The sequence below is a fragment of the Cervus canadensis genome, chromosome 21 (assembly GCF_019320065.1).
Source record: "Cervus canadensis isolate Bull #8, Minnesota chromosome 21, ASM1932006v1, whole genome shotgun sequence".
Classification (NCBI taxonomy): domain Eukaryota; kingdom Metazoa; phylum Chordata; class Mammalia; order Artiodactyla; family Cervidae; genus Cervus; species Cervus canadensis.
The window spans coordinates 36493981-36516298 of NC_057406.1; the positions used below are offsets into that span (position 1 = coordinate 36493981).

General features: G+C 43.3%; 1 protein-coding gene and 1 non-coding gene across 2 annotated transcripts; both read left to right on the top strand.

Annotated features, from left to right (window-relative positions):
* Positions 1-38: 38 nt before the first annotated feature.
* KLHL42 (kelch like family member 42) lies at positions 39-21961 on the top strand. The gene is made up of 3 exons (XM_043440531.1): positions 39-1062; positions 11204-11397; positions 16510-21961. Exons 1-3 carry the CDS (start codon positions 185-187, stop codon positions 16959-16961), a joined length of 1524 nt encoding a protein of 507 aa, XP_043296466.1. The 5' UTR covers positions 39-184; the 3' UTR covers positions 16962-21961.
* On the top strand, positions 4196-4267 carry TRNAC-ACA. Its single transcript has one exon. It is a non-coding gene; the product is annotated as a tRNA-Cys (tRNA).
* Positions 21962-22318: the final 357 nt, after the last annotated feature.

Consider the following 22318-nt stretch of genomic DNA (forward strand, 5'->3'; position numbering starts at 1 on the left):
CCGGGACCGGGAGGAGGGGCCGCCTCGGCCCGGAGAGGCTGGGCGGGCGCGGGCGGCCCCGCACCGCCGCCGCCGCCTCCTCCCCGCGCTCCGCGGCCACCCCGGAACCCGGCGAGCGCGCGCGGGGGCGGGAGGCGAGCGCGCAGAGCTGGCGGGAGCCCCCGCCGCCCCGGGTCCCCCGGCCATGTCGGCCGACGAGATGGTGCAGATTCGCCTGGAGGACCGCTGCTACCCGGTGAGCAAGCGAAAGCTCATTGAGCAGAGCGACTACTTCCGCGCCCTCTACCGCTCCGGCATGCGCGAGGCCCTGAGCCCGGAGGCCGGCGGCCCCGAGGTGCAGCAGCTGCGCGGCCTCAGCGCCCCGGGCCTGCGCCTGGTGCTGGACTTCATCAACGCGGGCGGCGCCCGCGAGGGCTGGCTGCTGGGCCGGCGCGGGGAGCCGGGCGGCGGGGCCGAGGAGGAGGAGGAGGAGGACATGGACGAGGCGAGCCTGCTGTCCGAGCTGGTGGAGGCGGCCTCCTTCCTGCAGGTCACGTCCCTGCTGCAGCTGCTGCTGTCCCAGGTGCGGCTCACCAACTGCCTGGAGCTGTACCGCCTGGCGCAGGTGTACGGGCTGCCCGACCTGCAGGAGGCCTGCCTGCGCTTCATGGCCGTCCACTTCCACGAGGTGCTGTGCAAGCCCCAGTTCCACCTCCTGGCCTCGTCTCCTCCGGCCCCCGGGGATGTCAGCCTGAAGCAGAGGCTGCGAGAGGCCCGGATGACCGGGACCCCCGTCCTCGTGGCGCTGGGGGACTTCCTGGGGGGACCCCTGGCCCCTCACCCCTACCAAGGGGAGCCCCCGTCCATGCTCAGGTACGAGGAGATGACGGAGCGCTGGTTCCCGCTGGCCAACAACCTTCCTCCCGACCTGGTGAACGTCAGGGGGTACGGGGCTGCCATCCTGGACAACTACCTCTTCATCGTGGGCGGGTACAGGATCACCAGCCAGGAGATCTCCGCGGCGCATTCCTACAACCCCAGCACCAACGAGTGGCTCCAGGTGGCCTCCATGAACCAGAAGAGGTAAGCACCCAGCCGGCTCCTGCCTTCCCGCGCATCCACCTGTGCCGGAAGCCGTACACCTCAGGTTGACTCCACTGGAGTCAGCAGCAGCCGCTAGAGGTGGTTCTGAGATGGGAATGGTTTGCTCGGGAGTGCGGTTGGCCTTGACTCTGGCAAAGTTCCCAATGAACTAAGAAATTGCAGAGAAGCAGAGGCCCCCGAGGAGGTCAGCTCGCTGAGTGATTTTCCTAGCAAGTATTTTGCCTTCAGACGAATTGCCTTTTTTGGGTTTTCCTAGAAGGGTACTTCCAAAGAAAACTTTCTTTAATTTTGCTTTTATTTTTATTTTCTTTTAGGAACTAATCCTGATTATAATGACACACGGGGCAGTAACCTGTAACACTGACTTTGGATGCTCTTGTTGATGACTTTGAAGCTTACCAATCTGTGATCAGAAAATAATCACTAGACTTCTACTAATATTAGCTATCCAGGATTGCCTTCCTTGTTTTTTTATTCTCTTTTGCATCTCACTTTTCTTCCCAGACAGTCTTCATCATGGACCCAAGACTTGAGCCTGGCATTGGTCACCTGCAGAATTAGAACATGATCATCCACCCCAACCTTCTCCCTTTTCCATCCTGCAAATCCCTCTCAACATGCACTTGGGTGACTTGAAGAAAGGAAAAGGAAGAAATCAGGGGCAGGAAGAGGGAACCGAGTCAGGGATGGAATAGGAAAACAAGGGCAAAGAGCATTACAGGAAGAAGTGGTAGAAAAAAAACAAAAAACGATGGCAGATCCCAAGATGGCCCAGAGCCGTTCAGAAGTGGGGAGAAGAATCAATGTAACCCAAGGAAGGCCAGGCATGCCCTTTCTTCTGGCCCATCTGTATCCATTTCAAGCCCCCCACCCACCTCCACCATGGTTCCTTCCCTGAAGTGTGGAACAAGGAGTTGGGGGACTCACAACTATGCAAAGAAAGTCTTAACAAGAATGAGAAGGTCATTACACAGGTTTACTTGATTTAAGGTGCCCCGCTAGGCTGAGTGGGGGAGGGTACACAGGCCTTATTTCTACTATAATACAAAATTCAGTTTGGAACGTGTTGTTTGGTTTCTCATGGTAAAAAATGCATAGTTGTTCTAGCAAAACATGGTTAAAGGGCAAAGAATGAAGAAGCAGAAAGACTGTCACTTTTCTCACCCAACTACTAAGCAGGCCTGACCCTGCTTAGCTTCCAAGATCAGACATGTTCAGGGAAGTATGGCCATAGACACAAAGATCATTACTACTCCTTCCTCCTTGCGGGAGGTGATAACCATCTACAGGTTGCCGGTAGTTTCTTCTGTCCCCTCTCTAGTGCATTATTTACACTGTATTGAAAATCTGATATCACAGTGTTACTTTTAAATGTATACAGTGTTTATACAGTGTATACACTGTATAAAGTGTATACAGAGTACACAGTGTTACTTTTAAATGGATCTTAGAAAATGGATTCTAAGAGTTTTTTTGGACGCAAACAAGGAGCATGCAGTGGTGATAGACGATAGATCAGGGTGGAAGGCCCAGCAGGTTGGCATCTCTGTTCCATGTCTCCTCTGTACACTTGGTGCTCAGCACACAAACCCCGCTCCACAACCCTTAACACAGCACCTCACAAGATTCTTTTTTCTCTCCAAATCCCTGGTAGTCCTTCCCTGCCACCCCTGCGGGAACTCCTTACTGTCCTCTTTAGGGAGGAAAAAAAAAAAAAGTATTCCAGTAATGCATGAATACATGCTTAGAAAAACTGCAACTGATATTGAAAAACCACAGAGTAAAAAATATGTATATCTATAGACATATTAATGTAAATATATAAATACACAATATTCATCACAAACATTTATAAATACAGTAATGGTGGTTTACAGGGGAAGATATATATGTATGCATTTACATGTTGGGGTATATATGCATCTTATACATATTTTTACTGCAAAATTGTTGAGCTTATGCTGATTATTATGGCCCTTGGTATTTCCACGCTGAGAGTTTTTTTCTGTATCAGCAAATGTAGACCCACCTCTCTCTTGTTAATGGCTGTGTAGTATTCCAGCCTATGGATGCACAGTACTATAATTAGTTCTTCCCTTATCATGAGCATTTAGGTCACTTCCGTTTGCCATTATAATCCATATTGAACATCTTCAAATATGTGTGCCTATCTTAGTTGGTATACGTTAGCTCTATATGGCAAATGCCTGGAATCCCTGGATAGATGGAACAAAGTATACATGCATTTTAAAGTTTGGTAGCTCCTGCCAAATTTCTCATCAAAAATTGATCTAATTGCCTCTCTTAGCAACAGTGTTTCAGCTTGCCAGTTTTCTAAATTCTTGCCAAGACAAGACATTATGAACATTTTTTATCTTTATCATTATAATGGACAAAAACACTGGTGTGAATGTCTCTGCTTGGAAGAGAGATTGTTTCATATGTATTGGCCATGTGTGTATATCTTTTATAAATGGCCTTTCCCAGTTTTTAAAAAATTGGCTTATCTTTTTTGTATTCATTTTAGAAATTCTCTTCTTGTATATAGATAGTAACTCTTATCTGTTAGGTAATGTTGCACAGGTTTTTCATCTGCCTTTTTTTTTTTTTAAATCATAATGGTCACAAATGAAATGCCAGAAGTGACCAGGCAGGTAGAGGCAGTGAGTAGAGGGGGTTTGGAAGGGTTATGATGAACTGGAGTTACCAACCCACCGCAAGAGGGCGCCCCATCGCCACCACAGCTGTTAACTGCCGTCAGTTCAGTTCAGTCGCTCGGTCGACTCTCTACGACCCAATGAACCGCAGCACGCCAGGCCTCCCTGTCCATCACCAACTCCCGCAGTCCACCCAAACCCATGTCCATCGAATCGGTGATGCCATCCAACCATCTCATCCTCTGTCGTCCCCTTCTCCTCCTGCCCTCAATCTTTCCCAGCATCAGTTATTGCCATAGGTGTGAGGAATGGTGTCGCCAGACATGTCAATTTTTAAATGCTGGCACCGTACTCCATTTAAAAAACAAGCATGTCGACAACAACAAGAACTGGCCTTGTGAGCCTCCAGTTTGGGGCTTCATGTTTATAGGGTATTTTTTATAGGAGAGGGGACTTCCCTGGTGGCTCAGATGGTAGAGCGTCTGCCTACAATGCGGGAGACCCAGGTTCAATCCCTGGGTCGGGAAGATCCCCTGGAGAAGGAAATGGCAACCCACTCCAGTATTCTTGCCTGGAAAATCCCATGGACAGAGGAACCTGGTAGGTTACAGTCCATGGGGTCGCAAAGAGTCGGACATGACTGAGAAACTTCACTTTCTTTTATAGGAAAAGCGTGTCAATATTTCGTAGTCAGTTTTGTCGTCTGGGTCCTGTGAGCTTTTTATCTTGCGTAGGAAAGGCATTCTACAAGGAAGGCTTCTGCTAGGAGAGCCCGCATCTGGCTCGTGCTCTGTTTCTTTTATAGGTTTGCCATTTTACATTTACATCTGAATCTTTTGGGGATTTTAGGTTATAACATGTTTCCTGAATGTTGAGTAGTCTTGGTTCTTCACTGTGGTTTGCTAAAGCAGTTATTCTATGCTAATTTCCCTGTTTCCCAGCGGGCAGTTTAGCCATTCCTGTATTAATAACACATTTTAAAATTTTTGTAGCTTGGGAACCTATTTTATTGTCTTATAGCACAGAGACCCATTTGTTCTGTTTTATTTTAATTCTCTCGGTTATTCTTGATACGTTTTCTCCTTCAGATATACTTTAGAATCTTCTTGTCAAGTCCTATTAGAATTTTGATTGGAATTACATTGTATCATAGGTTAATTTGAAGGAGGATTCACAGTTCTCTGATACTTTGCAGATGGAAAAATGGTTTGTTTTTCCACGTATTTTTGGGGGTTTTTGGTCCTTCAGAAAAGGTTTCTTTTATTACCTTTGTCTTGTCTGTTTTTGGTTTTTTTGGTTATTGTTATAATTATTCTTAGGTATTTTCAAGTTATTATTATTCTTTCTACACAGATACCTTTTTTCATTATATTTTTAGAATTGGGTGTCGTATTGGAATTTTAACCTTCTTTTCTCCTTCATATTTTGACTCAGATCTGACATAATCTCAACCAGGATTCCATCCCTGAACCCTCAACTGGACTAAATGATGAAATGCTATGCTTTCTTTTCTAGCATATGCCTCACCCTGAATTGAAATTTTCTGTTTTTGTTTTTTCCTTTCTCTTCTGATTGGGACCTATTGCTTATTCCATGCTTATGTATATTCATACTGCTAACATGGTGAGCAATAAATGCTTTAAATGCATGGCTTTTTTGAACTGTGGAGTATATTTTACATTATTGTAATAAAAGTGAATGTATGTTTTTGTTCTTTTAAAAATGTAACATTACAGTGAATATTTTTATTTTGTAAGTCATTATAGTCATTTTAGTTAATTAGAATCACTGAAAAATAATAGTAACATTTAATCGAACATTTACTGTCTACTAGGTACTGTCCCTACTGCTTTGCTTGCATCATCTCACTTACTCTTCTCAAGGATTATATTAGGTCCCCATTTTACGGAGGCAGAGACTGAGGCACAGAAATTGCTCAAGGTGTGTAAAAAGTGGAGTAGTGAAAGTGTTAGTGTTCAGTCATGTCTGACTCTTTGCGACCCCATGAACTATAGCCCTCCAGTCTTCTCTGAGCATCGGATTTTCCAGGCAAGAGTACTGGAGTGGGTCGCCATTTCCTTCTTCATGGGCTCTTCCCAACCCAGGGATTGAACATAGGTCTCCTATTTTGCAGGTGGATTCTTTACTGTCTGAGCCACTAGGGAAGCCCTACTTGGAGCTTAGTTACTCTACTTTTTAAAAAATTGCTCAAGGTGTGTAAAAAGTAGAGTAACCAAAGTTTAAATATTCATTGACTCAATATAACTGTTTGGAGCATTTACAAGTTTTGGCTTAATGACTGACAGTGACTGTCTTCATGCAACCCTTTAACTTTTCCTTTTAAAAATTATTTTCTTCTAAGAAGTCGAGCTCAGATATTTCATGATCCCGTGTTGCTTCTCAGAATTTCATCGTGTATGTCTCAGCCCTCATCACAACCTCTGTGCCAACCTTGTTCTAGTCACTGTTGAATAAACCACAACGATGATATGGCTCTGCCCTGAAGGAGTTTATAGTTGAATTCAGATGATGAGACAAATAAAAGTGAAACCTAGAATGGGATTATTGCTGGATAATGTGTCCAACACAGGCTCCGGAAACACTGGAAGAAATGTAAGAGACTGGAAGAAACACTGGAAGAAACCTTGAGTAGAAAGGACAGATGTTGACCCCTGGTTACACAGAGTTTCACATCTACCCCATTCACTTGCCTTTGCCGAGGTAACTGGGCCACCGACAAAGGGATCAAAGACAGAGCAGCCTACTTTCCCCAGGAACTGAACAGTAAAATGATCCCATAATCTTAAATATCAAGGGACAGGTGGGAACTTAGACTCCCCTGGGACTGGGAGATTTATAAATCTCTCTTTACACCCTGGAGAAAGTGATGCTAAATGACCAGTGGTGAACCAAAACAGCAAAGAAGAAAAAAGAAACGTTTGGGATTGTGCCTTCTGCTTGAGAACGGCCGTGAGTATGCAACACTGCTGAGAGGCTGCTTGGGAGTCCAAGCACACAGTACTGCCCAGTGGTCTGACGTGGATTTGGTCTCTGGAGTTGTCAGGATGTAACTCTGCATGTGTAGAAGCTTGTGTGCCCACAAACTTGCTTGCTTCCCTTCTTTGCTTGAATTTGGGATCACTTGCAGGAACTGGCACTGGTGCAGTCATCAGTTCGTTAACTTCTCTACTTCTAGAGTGATCTCTAGTCTCTTCTGTTGCCCTGTACCCTTGCTCTGAAATCAGAGTAGGGTTGTTCTGCACACGAATACAGCAAGGCTGGGAGAGAAACCTACCAAACAAGTCCTTGGCCTGGAAGGAATTACACTTGTCAGCTTTGGCTGTCCTCTTTCCTCTGAGCCGAAGTTTATTTTAGAACTTTTCTAGAGTAATGGAACCTTTGAGAGATTTTGTCCTCCATGGTGCATTGCAGTGGAGCCTCAGGATAGCATGAAGTAAAGTGTGTTAGTCTTGTCCAACTCAGACCCCATGGAATTCTCCAGGCAAGAATAATGGAGTGGGTTGCCCTTCCCTTCTCCAGTGGATCATCCTGACCCAGGGATTAAATCCAGGTCTCCCGCATTGCAGGCAGATTCTTCATTATCTGAGTCACCAGGAAAGTCCCATGAAGTAAAGAAAACCATATGTCTATTCACCTCCTCCTCGCACCCAATATGATTTTGACCAACAGTTTAAATTGCTTTGTGTGTTAGGTTTTCTCAGCGATGGTTGGTAGTAGGGAGCAGCCATGACTACTTCTGTCTCCTAACCTTTCCTTCTCCCCTTGATGGTCCCCAGGGCACCCTACTATGTGGGGAAGTAGCATAAGGGAAGGAGGAGACAGAAGGCCCTAGTGGTCCACAGACTGCAGCATCTTTCTCAGAGAGCTTGGGAAAGGATGGGAGAAAGGAGCTTGCTTTTTGCACCAAGTTTTACCCTAATGGTGAAAACTTTTTTCAGTAGCAAGATCTGGTGGTGGTTTGCAGTTCTTGAGCTCTTTACTCAGGGCTGCATGTTGTGGTCAGTGCTTGAGATGTCCTCCAGGGCCTCTGTGAGGTGGGCCTTACTGTTGGCTCCATTTTCCCCAAAAGGAAACTGAGGCACGGTGAGTTTCATTGAGTGGCATTCTCAGCCTCTCAGACCTCAGTCATCTTGTGTAGCTGCTATAGCTACAGAGGTTGTAGTAGCTCTTGTTCGTCTTTGATACCTGTGTGCTGGTGGTTAGCGTGGTTCATGTTACTTAACTTTGAAGGATTTCAAGAGCTTTTAATTTCTTCTAAGTGAAGTAGAAACTAGATCATCATCTAATTTTTCTCACTTTCATTTCTATCCACTGTTTAAGTCAAGTATGTAGCTACAGCAAATGCTTATTTGATTTAAAAATCCTTTTTGCGTTCTGAATGGAGGATGTCGGGGACCGATATTAGGAAAAACCCTATAAAAGTGATAATTAAAATAATTGCTATCTTGGCTTCATACCTTTACCCTGCAGGATGTGAAGAATGGAAAACTTACTTTCAGAAAATGGGAAAAGGCAAGGATTTATGGACATGAGAGTGCTTTGTACAGAAATCCAGCACTTTGTATTTTGAAGCCAGTGACGGCTGCAGTTGCCCGACGAGAAACTAATCCTCCTGAGGTTAAGAAATGTAGGCAGGGATATGCAGGCAGTGATCTCTTTCTGTAGATTACCCTTCTTAACTCTTGACAACATGCTTTTCTTTTCCCCCCTTCACAAGTGGGGAAACTGAGACTCAGATCAGCTGAGATCCAATGCCTTGTTCAAGGTCACAGGGCTCTTTAGCAGGGGAGCTGAGACTTCCCCATACAAGCCTGGGTTCATAATCCTTGGCCGTCTGCCTCTTCATCAAGTGGCCTGTGTTTGGGTGGCAATTTCATCATAAATTCAATATTGAAAACTGTTTCTCTTTTCAAGTGAATTTGAGCATATTGGGGTCTGGAGAGATGGAGCTGTTTACTTTTAACTGCCTGTTCGTTCAGCCTTAGAAAGAAGTCCCTTACATATTGCACAGGACAAATGATTATGCTGGAGGAATATCAAACACTGTTTTGATCTTACAAAATTTATTATCTGTGTACCTTTGGGGAACAAAAACAAATTGTGGGCTGGTAAAATTTAGTGCTTATTTACAAGCTTTATTTCCTTTGGTTCCCCAAATTTGCACACACAGAGAGGGCATCACGGTCAGATTTTAAGGACCACTGGCAGCAGGAAAGGTAAGCACCGTGAACCAGGGACCCCCCAGTAACTGCCACCCGGTGAAGTCGTTGGCATGAAAAACTGAATGGCCGATTGGGTTTAATGGACAGTATGAGGTTCTTGATGAAGAGTACCCTGTTCACCCTCTGATTTGAAAAACATGACTAAGCTAAAACTCATTTATATGTAAACATTACAGGAACTGTTGAAAAAAAATCCTAATTTTTTAGTAGGTGGCTATTACGAACATACGTTCTATATCATAATGTATCATTGTTTATTAAACATCTGTCCAGCATGGCTATTTGTTCATTACTGCTTTTTAATCTAACCTCTTACATGCTTTTTTTTCCCATTTGAACATTTGGAGCCTCTGCACCCCCATTCTTTTTTTTATTTTATTTTTTATTTTTTTTCCATTTATTTTTATTAGTTGGAAGCTAATTACTTTACAATATTGTAGTGGTTTTTGCCATACATTGACATGAATCAGCCATGGATTTACATGTGTTCCCCATCCCGATCCCCCCTCCCGCCTCCCTCCCCATCCCATCCCTCTGGGTCATCCCAGTGCACCAGGCCCGAGCACTTGTCTCATGCATCCAGCCTGGACTGGTGATCTGTTTCACACTTGATAGATAATATACATGTTTCGATGCTGTTCTCTCAGATCATCCCACCCTTGCCTTCTCCCACAGAGTCCAAAAGTCTATTCTGTACATCTGTGTCTCTTTTCTGTCTTGCATATAGGGTTATCATTACCATCTTTCTTGAATTCCATATATATGCGTTAATACACTGTATTGGTATCTATCTTTCTGGCTTACTTCACTCTGTATAATGGGCTCCAGTTTCATCCATCTCATTAGAACCAATTCAAATGAATTCTTTTTAATGGCTGAGTAATATTCCATGGTGTATATGTACCATAGCTTCCTAATCCATTCACCTGCTGATGGGCATCTAGGTTGCTTCCATGTCCTGGCAATTATAAACAGTGCTGCGATGAACATTGTGCACCCCCATTCTTTCGTAGGACATTGTTACTTTCGACAAAATCATTGTGTTGGTACTTTCTGATACGCTGCGTGCTGTGGTTGTCTCCACTGCCCTGGGATGGGTGTGGTTTACACACTTGAGACGAAGGTCAGATGGCTGGTTATTGCCCGAGCGGGTCCAGAACCAGTTCTCCGGCTCTGTGCCGCTGCTCCTATGAGTGTCAAGTTGAGATCGTTGCATCACAGTCAACTGACCCAGCACTTCCAAATGCTTATCCTTCCTGGCCTTCAAGGAGTCCGTTAATCCCTGTACTACACTGAAAGAGATTAATTTTTTCTTTTCTAGCCAAAAGTCATGAGACTTTTATTTCGTATCTGAAGCCAATAAGCAATTTAATTGTGTTACTGAATATGAACCTTAAAACCAATACATTTCTCTTTTTAAAGTTGTTTACTCTTGTGATAGGTGAGCATTTGTTGATATCTGTTATTTGCTGAGTTAACCTGTATGAATACTCTTACAATGCCAGATCAAAATATTTCTATTTAGTTCAGCGCTCACCTCCCTCCACTTTGTATGTTGCAAAGCAGTGTAGAAGATGCCCTCATATGAGGAGGATGGGTGAGCCATCTGCTTGAGTGAACTCATGGTAAATGGGTGTTTGGACCACCCTGTAGAAAACATATTGCATGTGCTTGTCTGTGTAGGCAGTACTGATGTCCACCTAGGATGGAGCCTACCCCCTGGGAGTAGAGACAGGCAAGGGAGTGGAGTGGGTACTTGCTCCCACTCTTGAGAGAGTCTTGAGTTTATTTTTTAATCAATCTACTTATTATCAAAGTATAGTTGATTTACAGTGTGGTGAGTTTTTCCTTTCTGAGGGAAGTATTTTTTACAACAATCTTTATTATTTTTTTATTGGATACGGAGGTCTTGAGCTTAGCATATCCACGGTGTCTTTGATTCTTGGTTTAAACTAAGCAAGATTATTCCTTGTTACATTGATTTGCTTACCTTCAACAGCTAAAGTTTGGAGAATGCACCGTTCTTGTGGCTTCTTGGGGATGGGTGAAATCTTGGATGCTATTCCATCATTCGTCTGTCCCCAGGCATAACAGCACCCCACTTGGAGAGCTCATTTCCTTCACATACCCAGCAGATTCCACATGCAGCTTTAGCAGACCGTGCCGTGGTCTTCTGCATGATCAGAACTGATTTTGTGGGCCTTTGTTTCTCTCTTGCAGGTCTAACTTCAAGCTCGTGGCTGTTAATTTCAAACTCTACGCCATTGGTGGTCAGGCCGTTTCTAATGTTGAGTGTTACAACCCTGAGCAGGATGCCTGGAATTTCGTGGCACCCTTACCAAACCCGCTGGCTGAGTTCTCTGCGTGTGAGTGTCAGGGGAAAATTTATGTCATTGGAGGATACACTACCAGAGGTAAGTGAGGGCCTGGAAAGTGGTCCTCCTCTGTGTGAGCTTTGGCAGCCTGGGGGAGGACGGGAGGGGCTGGAGGAAGCCCTCTAGTGCACCCCAGCCTCATGTTATGTATTGCTTACTGTATATTTACATATCTGGAAAAAAGAGCATCCCGTGGGACATCAAAGAGGGGTCTTTGATGCCTTTGTATGAACATGAAAATTGCATGGTGTGGGAGGAGCTGTGAAGAAAACATTCTTTTCTTCCTGCTCTGGAAATCCCACCCTGTAGTCAGCCATCCTGTGACTTGGCTGGATAACGCCTACCTTCCTCTCAAACGTACACTGAACCCGCCTCATCTAACACTGAAATTTAGCGCCAATGCATCCTTGCAGGTCTTTCTTTTCACTTTCTCCCTTCTGTTTGGGCACAAACATGCGGGATATAGATTCCAGAAATTCAGCTCCAAGCTGTTCACATATCATAGGAGGAACAAGAACATGAAGAGCATTCTTTTTGAGCAGCAGTGGGGGGTGGTTGTGCTGTTTATTAAACCATACATATGTGTTTTCTGGGCTTTCCCGGTGGCTCAGATGGTAAAGAATCTGCCTGCAATGGGGGAGACCTGGGTTTGATCCCTGGCTTGGGAAGATACCCTGGAGAAGGGAATGGCAAGCCTCTCCAGCATTCTTGCCTGGGGAATTCCATGGACTGAGGAGCCTGGCGGGCTACAGTCTATGGGGCTGCAAAGAGTTGGACATGACTGAGTGGCTAATGGGCTTCCCAGGTGGGGCTAGTAGTAAAGAACCCACCTACAATTGCACGGGACCTAAGAGACGTAGGTTTGATCCTTGGACCAGGAAGATCCCCTGGAGGAGGGCATGGCAATCCACTCCAGTATTCTCCTCGCCTGGAGAATCCCATGGACAGAGGAACCTGGCAGGCTACAGTCCGTACAATTGCGAAGAGTCAGACACAACTGAAGTGACTTAGCATTCAGTACGCACATGTATTTTCTACTTTGTTTGGTGGAAATTTTATAGTTAATGATTTGAAAATAACAAGTTTCTCCAGCAGGTTTTATACTCCTGGGTCTTGGTAGGGAGCATCTCACAGCTTGTAAAGAAATTTTTTTTATTGGAGTATAGTTGCCCGATAGCTCAGTTGGTAAAGAATCTGCCTGCAATGCAGGAGACCCTGGTTCAATTCCTGGGTTGGAAGATCTGTTGGAGAAGGGATAGGCTACCCACTCCAGGATTCTTGGGCTTCCCTGGTGGCTCAGCTGGTAAAGAATCAGCCCGCCATGTGGAAGACCTGGGTTCGATCCCTGGGTTGGGAAGATTCGCTGGAGAAGGGAACAACTACCCACTCCAGTATTCTGGCCTGGAGAATTGCATGGACTGTATAGTCCATGGGGTCGGACACGACTGAGCGACTTTCACTTTCATTAGTTGCCTTACAATGTTGTGTTAGTTTCTCCTGTATAGCAAAGTGAATCAGCTGTATGTTCACATATATTCCCTCTTTTTCAGATCTCCTTCCCATTTAGGTTACACAGAGCACAGAGTTGAGTTTCCTGTGCTATCCAGTATGTTCTCATTAGGTTAACTATTTTATACATAGTGTCAGTAGTGTATGTATGTCAATCTTAATCCCCCAATCCATCCCACCCCTTCTTCCCCCCTTGGTGTCCACATGTTCCTGTTTTATGTCTATGTCTCTATTTCTGTTTTGCAGAGAGGTTCATCTGGACCAGTTTTTCTAGATCCCCTATATATTAGTATATGATATTTTCCTCTTTCTGACTTACTTCACTCTGTATGACAGTCTCTGGGTCCATCCTCATCTCGGCAAATGGCACAATTTCATTGCTTCTTATGGCTGAGTAATATTCCATTGTGTATATGTACCTCTTCTTTATCCATTCACCTACTGATGGATATTTAGGTTGCATCCATGTCTTGGCTGTTGTAAATATTGCTGCAATAAACGTTGGGGTGCATGTGTCTTTTGGAATTATGGTTTTCTCTGGGTATACACCTAGAAGTGGGATTACTTTGTCATATGGTCATTCTATTTTTAATTTTTTAAGAAAGCTCCATACTTTTCTCCACAGTGGCTGTATCAATTTACATTCCCATCAACAGTGTAAGAGGGTTTCCTTTTCTCCACACCCTCTCCGGTATTTATTTTTCATAGATTTTTTTGGTGATGGTCATTCTGACCCATGTGAGGTGATACTATATTGTAGTTTTGATTGGCATTTCTCTAACAGTGATATTGAGTGTCTTTTCATGTGCCTCTTGGCAATGGCCAACTGTTTGTCTTCCTTGGATCCTCTTCTGTCTCTTACAAAGACACACTTCTTGGATTTAGAGCCACCTGGGTTATCCAGAGGATGGCCCCTTCTTGAGATCCTTAACTAAAATTACATCTGCAGAGATTCTTTTCCCAAAAAAAGTGTCCTTCAAAGGTTCTGGGGGTTGGAAGATGAACATATCTATCCAGGGGCCACCATTCAGCCTTCTATAGGTGGTGTTTTTATTTATACATTTAAGGAGAAGCGGGGACGTGGGAAGAGAAGTGCATGGGGAGCAGTGAGGTTTTTCTTTTTCACACCAAGTTTTCATCACTTGTCCCCAGTGACTCTCCACTGATGATATCTGTCCGCTTTTCCTTTACAAATAATTGAAAGAAAATTAAGTGACCTAGCAGTCACTTCTTTCACTTCAGCATTGGTGTTCAGGTTACAGTGGTCAACTTTATAGACTTAACTAAACCATAGACCCCAGAGAATTCCTGTGTGTGCATATGTACCTCTGTGTGTATCTGTGTGTCTTCTCTCCTAGGAAAGTAAATACAGTTATTTACTTTTGCACATTTCTAAGAATCCTGATTCCTCCCTAGACTTTGTGACACAGAATGTGCCCTGTGGGCCAACCCCATGCACACACAGCCCTTGGTTTCTGTTCTACCCCAGAGTCGGGAAGCCCTGACAGGCAGCACTGTAACCCAAAGATGACTCTGCTGGTAGATTTGCTAGTTTTTCCATGACCCTGGCTGAGCAAATGTTCTTTAGATTTGACCTGGAAAACCCTTGATTGTGTGTTTTCTAGTTTCACAGGCCACTACTACTGTGCCTTCTTCATTTGGGCCACCCACTGTGATCCCTGACCCGGCCTCCCTGAGCCAAATCCCCATGACAGGATGGTTAGGTGACGTGGATGGATGGCTGTTTGTGCAAGGGCTGAAAATGAGTTTTCTACGAGAAAGGGCAGGCAGCTCCTTGTCCTCTGAAGCCCCTTCCTCCTCTGCTTGGGCTCATCCCAGCACTTCCTAATAGTTCCTTGTCTTTAAAACAAGAGATCATAACTGCCATGGGAAAAAAAAAATCAGGAATTGAAGTTGGGTTTTTAACCTACTCACTTAAGTCAGGTGATACTTTTAAAATTTATTAAGGGATAATTCATCATTTTAATGATAACTGTTCAATTATTTTAATTCTTTGGCCAGCACTGAAGAAATGAAATTCAATAGAAAGTAGCAGTAACTAGTAAAGGGAAGAGGGGTGATTTGTTAAATGTCAGAGTCAACTCTTAATGTAAATGCAAAAAGATCATTCCACTAACTCAAACCTCCTCATCATGGCCTGAGCTCTTGTTGGGTGAGGAGAGAAAACATTTACAGAAGACCTGGAAGGACCTTCAAACCTGGACCTGAGAAATAAATACACTGACGCTTGGCCAGAATAAGTCCTTTATTCGTAGGATGGGGAACCAGGTTACTCTGGAGTACTTGTTGGTAGATTAGTAACCAGACTCCCTAGTGCTGTCTCCTAGAATGTCCCCTTATCCTCTGTGCCCTCCTCAAGGCACTTGACTTGCAGCAGAGAGCACGGTGGAGCTTTAATTACAGTCCTCTTGGGTGGGTCCTTCTGTCTCAGGAGGAAATCCTGCTCCCAGCTTCTGCGGGGATCAAAAGGCTGCGGCTTTTGTAGGACGTCAGTTCCCAAGCTGACCTGTCTCTTTACAGTGATGCTGTTGTTTAAAAAACAACAAACAGAAAGTTCATTCTTTCGGATAATTCAGAGCATTTTTAATTTTTTTTTTGCTGAGTCTAAAATATTCCATTTATTCTCCCCTTGAGGAAAGAAAGAATAAAAGAACAATTAAAAAAGAAAAAGAAAAAGGAAACTAGATATTTTCAATTTCACAAGCATTTTTCAAAGAGACTAGGCAACATTTTTCCTTGAAATAGGTATTAATTGAAAATGATGTTAGGGTGGTCTTTCATCTACCATCCAATTATATCCACACAATAATTAACCATCTCAGGACTTCCTGGTGGTCCAGTGATTAAGACTTATCATTCCAGCATAGGGGGTGTGGGTACAATCCCACATGCTTCAGGGCCAAAAAATCACAAAACATAAAATAGAAATAATATTGTAAGGAGTTCAATAAAGAATAAAAAATGGTCCATGTTAAAAAACCATCTCTTGTGAAATGGGCAAGGGGAGGGGAAAGAGCCGTTGTTGTCAGCGCATCTCTGGTGTTACAGTTGGGAAACAGGATTGCCAAGCGATTCTGGCTTAAAGGCCCAAGGTCAGATTTTTTTTCTTGCATCTCTCTGACTTGCAGCTCAGCCTCCTTTCCGTTAGACGGCCCCAGAGATCCCGCTCTGCTCACTTGGCTTCTTTCACAGAATCTCTTGTCAAGAATAGATCCTCCTGGGGCTCAGCCTGGCATTTGCCTTAGGCAGCCACTCGTTCTGTTCGGTTCTGCCGAGGGCTCTCTGAGCCTCGGGTCCTTCCAACACTGGCCTGGTGGTTCTCCAAGGTGCAGGGGGCCCAGGGAGGAGCGGGTGCTCTGTCACAGCGGCTCATCTCCCCGGCCCGACCGGCTGAGAGCCAGTCCGGAAGGGACGTGCCTGAATGCCAGCCCAGTGGAGAGCATTCTACACGGATCTCCTCCCAGCCATTTCCCAAACTATTTCCCCAACGTCGGCTTTCCGGAAGCAGTTTGGCCTCTGTGCCAGGCGGTCTTTCCGGCGGAGGCGGGCGCGCACGTCCAGCGGGCGGCGGGTGGCGCTCCCCCTGGCGGCGTCCTCACGCGGCTCCTCTCTGCCTTTCAGACCGGAACCTGAACATCTTGCAGTACTGCCCCTCCGCCGACCTCTGGACTCTATTCGAAACGTGCGACGTCCACATCCGCAAGCAGCAGATGGTGTCGGTGGAGGAGACCATCTACATCGTGGGGGGCTGTCTGCACGAGCTGGGGCCCACGCGGAGGGGCAGCCAGAGCGAGGACATGCTCACCGTGCAGTCCTACAACACCGCCACCCGCCAGTGGCTCTACCTCAAGGAGAACACGTCCAAGTCGGGGCTCAACCTGACGTGCGCGCTGCACAACGATGGCATCTACATCATGAGCAGAGACGTCACCCTGTCCACCAGCCTGGAGCACCGAGTTTTCCTCAAGTACAACATCTTTTCAGATAGTTGGGAAGCCTTTAGGCGTTTCCCAGCTTTTGGACACAATTTGCTGGTCTCTTCTCTTTATCTGCCCAATAAAACAGAAACCTGACTGAACTGACCTAGAATTGAGAAAGAAACCTGGTTCAAGACCAAAAAACACAACTGTCCAATTTCCAGAGAAACTGATTTTTAAAGGGAAGATGTGAGTTTTAGGTCATTTATACAAAAGCTGTAAATAAGCTTACTTGAACTAATTACTTGAAAACTTGTGGGGAAAAAAGAGAGACCAACTTTATTATTTTTTTAATTATTGATTTTTAAATTATGGGAGCAAATCCATGATAATGTTTTTTGTACAAATGTGATACCCTTGGGCCAATGTCTGAAACTGATCTTCAAAAAGAAGATTCATTGTGCCTGTTTAGTAAGGGGCCAAAGTCAAAATTGGTAAGAATGCTAAAGATGATTTTTAAATCTTTTATTTAGGTCACTTGAAATATCATTGATACCTTAAGTGAAAGGTTTTTTTTTTTGTTGTTGTTATTAATTTACTTGACAAACATGAATATTAATGCTGTCTTTCTCCCCTGGTCACACCCACCTATGTTGCAGTGTGTTTAAACTAGGGTTCTGTTTTCATATATTTTATTTGCACATGACTTTCCAGGAAACTTACACCAGTGGAACCCAACACCCCGTTCTCCCCAAAACCTGTGTAACAAAGTTCTCAGCTATTTTTCAAGTCTTTTTTTTTTTTTAACAGTTATGAATGCTGAGTAAATAGGCCGGTATAACCTCTTATTTCATTTATGTAGCAGATTGCAGATTTGTGTGGTCAGATAGGTTATATTGCTAGGCATTCTGTATTTCTTAAAAAAGAGGATATATTGTTTAAAAGAATGGATCTCTATATTTTTTAAATCAAGTCTTAATTGGGAAGGGAAGGAAGCACCAAATAAGAGAAAAAAAAATGCCTTTGAAAGTTACTTTTATCGAATGTATTTGACCTAGTTCTTTAAGTTTGAAAGTATAACTTTATACTTAGATCCGACACCTTTCAGATTTAATCTTGGCTTTTTAATTCATGCTTTGCTTTTGTGGGGTAAGGTGAGGACAGCTTTGAAACATTTGTGCTAGAGAGAGGGAAAGAAGCCCCTAGAGATGGAGTAGCATCTGCTGGGACTTCAAAAATTTGGTAAGGTGCTCTGTTTGCCTTGGTTGGTAAATCAAGTGGAACCCAGCTCAAGCAGTTGTTTGTTTACAGTAAGTAGTTAACAATGAATAAAATCTTCTGCCAGTCATAGATCAGCATTTCTTTAAAAATATACAGGCAACTCTTGGATATACTGCTCTTCAGTGCCAGACCACTGCAGTAAAGCAAATTGAAAGGATTTTCAGGTTTCCCAGTGCATGTAATGGTTATGTTTACACTATACTATATAGTCCATTAAGTGTGCAATAGTATTATGTCTTAAAAAAATGTCCATACCTTAATTTTTAAAATACTATTATTATTAAATACTGCTAACCATTATACCTGACAAAGTGGGGTTGCCACAAATCTTCAATTTGTAAACAGTGTATTATCTGCAAAGTATAGTAAAGTGAAGCACCATGAAATGAGTTATGCCTGTATATACACATGTAAAGCAATTTTATTTCCATTGAAAAACATTTTCTGAAGTCCTCTGATTTTATGCAGCGGAATAACTTTAAACTGTGAGCGGGATCCTGTCATTCTGTCCTAACATTCCAGTTTCAGTGTGCCTCACTTTAAGAAGGTCCTGTAGAAAAACAAAAACTGTTAGGGCAAATTCATGCATTCAGCATGCTTACCGATGCCTCCATTATGCATTCACTGGGCAGGTGGGCACAGAGGAGTCGATGAGCTTAACAGGCTTCAGTTTATGCAAGGAGTCACTACAGGGTTTCTTCACAACTATGACCTTATATTTAAAATAAGGGTCTGGTTGTAAAAAATTCTAGTTGCACAACTTTTCAGGAATACTTCTATTAGGTAAAATGAGGTAAGTCTTTATTGTGGACATGGAGATAGATCTTTGTGTCTTGTTACCAAATAATCTTATCAGTACTCTCCTTACAACAATATGGAAGGGTTTCTAAGCCATATCCATTTGTTCTCAAATACTTAGCCTTCTTTTTCTTTTTTTAAAAAGAACAAACTGAACTGAAATTTTATTGGGAATAGTACTTTAATAATAGATTTATATTAATTTATATTCATTATAGAGTTGAATTTCCAGTGACCAGTAATTTCATTACATATATTTAAAAATCTAATTTATTTTAGATAGTGTTAATTTGTGTTACTATAGATCTTAGTGTCTTTAAGGCTTAACCTTATATATTCCTAAGATTATAGCCAGTTGAATTAATGTTGGACAAACAGTTGGAGGTTAGCTCATAAATACCCACATTATAAGAAATACAAAATTATTCCTGCCAACCAGTTCTCTTCTTGATTATATTCTTTGGATCTATTTTCCTCGTGCCAACAATTAGATTCTTTGACCAAGTGAAGGCATCCTCTCATCCACAAAGCTCTTTTTATAAACCAAGTTTAATGTGTGTGTATGTGCATCTGTGTGTGTGTGTAACAAGTGTACATGCACACACATAGGCATCTGGCATATTAAGCTCTAAGATATGCAGACTCTAACAAGATTTCCTTGGGGCTGCCAGCAGTACTTAGGCAAAACAGAAAGTGCGGTAGGAGATACCTGTGGATTTGGGACTTCCCTCCTGCTGTACATGTTAGCTGTGTTGATGCTTTGAGGGTATAATTTAGCCTCATGCTCTCACCGGTGCCAATGTTATACTGAAGACTCTACCTGTGATGAAGGCAATGTTGCTTGAAAGTCTCCCTTTACTTCCTCTCTTTCTCCAACTGCTTTCTCATTTTCAGAGATGCTTCTGAGGGGTGCTGCCCTCTCACTATGGAGAGGGGAGTTACTGGGAAGACCTGAGTGCTGGCCACCTTGCCAGAAGCACCCTATTTCACTGAGCATGGTCTGAGTGTGAATTGTTAGAGGGAGGTTATTGGTTCTCCCTGTCATTCCTTCTGGCTTTCTTTTCTGCATCCTTAGTTTCTGAGACCCCTCCCTTTAAACATCTGTCTGATGAATGTGTAGGAGTTGATTCTTTCAACTGTATTTGTTAAATCTTAACAGTGAAGTACTGAGAAGGTTATGGATACTAGTAAGAAACAAGTAGATTAAGATTAAGCATGAATACCAAAGAGAATTTAACTCTGCCATTTTTTTTTTTTAAAAAACCAAAATCCTAAGTAATTCCAAATGCCTTAGATATCAATTAAAATTGTTCTGAGATGGACAAAACTCTCTACCGGGAGAGTAATCAAGTAAATGCCTGTTCTCTTTCAATAAACCATTACTTACTGAGCGTTGTGAATGCCGTGTTTTCAGATTTCTAGGTCAAGTCATGACCCTATGTGTTTGGCTGCACAGGTAAATCCAGTGCGAAGGCTTTGCTGTCCTGGTCGACCAGCACTTAATAAGCAGTGGCTTAATGCAGAGCACTTGAGAGACAACATAGCAACAGAAAGGGAATATGGGTGAGTCCTTCGTTGGATGCCTTTCTCCTAGACTAGGGCTGGGGAAGGTGAAACACCATGCCACCATTCTTTCAAGGTGGTGTTACGAGTAAGCAGCACTTTTTGCCTCTGTGGCAGAAATTGGTCTTAACAATCCATGTCATTAATGCTTCCAGGCATCTATTACCAGCCCATCAGAGTGAGATGAGGTCTCTTTGTCATCCCTGCCTTGGGCAGAGGAGTGAATGAGTTACCTGAGTAGACACCACCCAGAATGACTGTGAAAGCAGTGAGCTGATTCAGCTGTTTTCTGGTTTCCCAAAATACGTATTAAATCTCTAACATGTGCAAGAAAGTGCTAAGAAGTGGGGAGACATAAGTAAGCCACCATCCCTAGCCTTGAAGACCTTGCAGCCTTGTGAAAATGTTTGTCGTGGCCGTCTTGGACTGTCTGGAAGATGCCCGCTTTCGTCAGGTGCCCTGGGGCGTATTGCGTTCCTGCGTTTTCAGTCCTGGCCCCAGTCTGTCCCCTACCTTATGGTTGACTAACGATCATCATACTAGCTGATTCATACCGGCTATACACTCAATTTAAACATCACATCCTGTGGTTTTTATTTTTCTTTTTCACTGTATGCTCTTTTCTCACTACTTTCCGTAGTCTTCTCTGTACTTCATTTTCCTGAGAAGGATGATACGAGATTGGCTTTATTTAAAAATACTTAGTAGGCACCATGGCTTGTGGAGCCGAGAGCTCAGCAGCTTGGTCCCATGAGAATGATGAGCAAAGCCAGGGAGGCAGGTGTTGGGAGAGGAGCCAGCTGTTCACGTGTGTGTTTATACCTATGCCTTTAACACACTTCCATAAAAAATACTAATAAAGAGATGGACATCTAGATACTAGTCCTGACTGAGAGTCAGTTGATTTCTGCCTTTGTGATAACCATTAAAGGGTATATTTCATTCACATAAGGGTATTTTTTTTTTCCATTTTCTGGTGTTAACTTAGGAACACAATATAAAATACACACCAATCGACACAGACTGATTTGAGCACTTAACCATTTTTACCCATTCATTCTGTAGGAGACAGATTAAATGTAAAAGATGGTCAATTTTGAGTTGCAAAAGGTGCTGAAATGACTTTGATGGGGTTGGCTGGTGCTTTATCAAGTGGATGTCAGAGTTTATTACTAGTAAAGAAAAGGAAAATGTAATTTGCATTATTATGCCGTTTTTCTAAAAACACTTAATAGGGACTCTTTAGATGTCTCTACAATGTTTTCGTATCTAGTGGTCATTTTAGAAAAAAATGATAATCTATAGAATGAATAGTTATGTTTTGTTATGATTGATACTTTCTTGGTTAAAATGGTTGTATTGTGTCTTCAATTTCCAGTGTGGCTTAAAATGTAAACATTCACATGAGTCATTTAAATACAATGATGCCTATGAAGCACTCACTAAAACAGCATTCCTTTTGTGTTTAGAACTACAGAAGAAAACCTCTTCAAATAAAATAGTTCTAAATTGGTGTTTCTTGTCCGTTAAGTACCAGCTGTGTACTCAGGGCTGATCAGGGCTGGGGGGAGACAGATGTCTGTCGGTGGGAGGTCCTGATTGGTTGGAAGGCCAGATTAACCTGTGAGCCATTTAGTGGAGGAAGAACCACGTGGAGTGTCTTATGAAAACTGTTAATGTTTGAAAAAGATAGATCTGGGAGGAGGAGCTCTGAATCCTTACAGTTCTGAATAGAAGAATGAAGTCAAAATCCCATAGCTTACCAATTATGGCCCCCCAAGATCTGTTCCTCCCTGTGTTTTCTACCATTTCCCACTGTTTTAAACACGTCTTGCTCTAGGAAAAGTAAAACGCATAGTTCCAATTCTGTT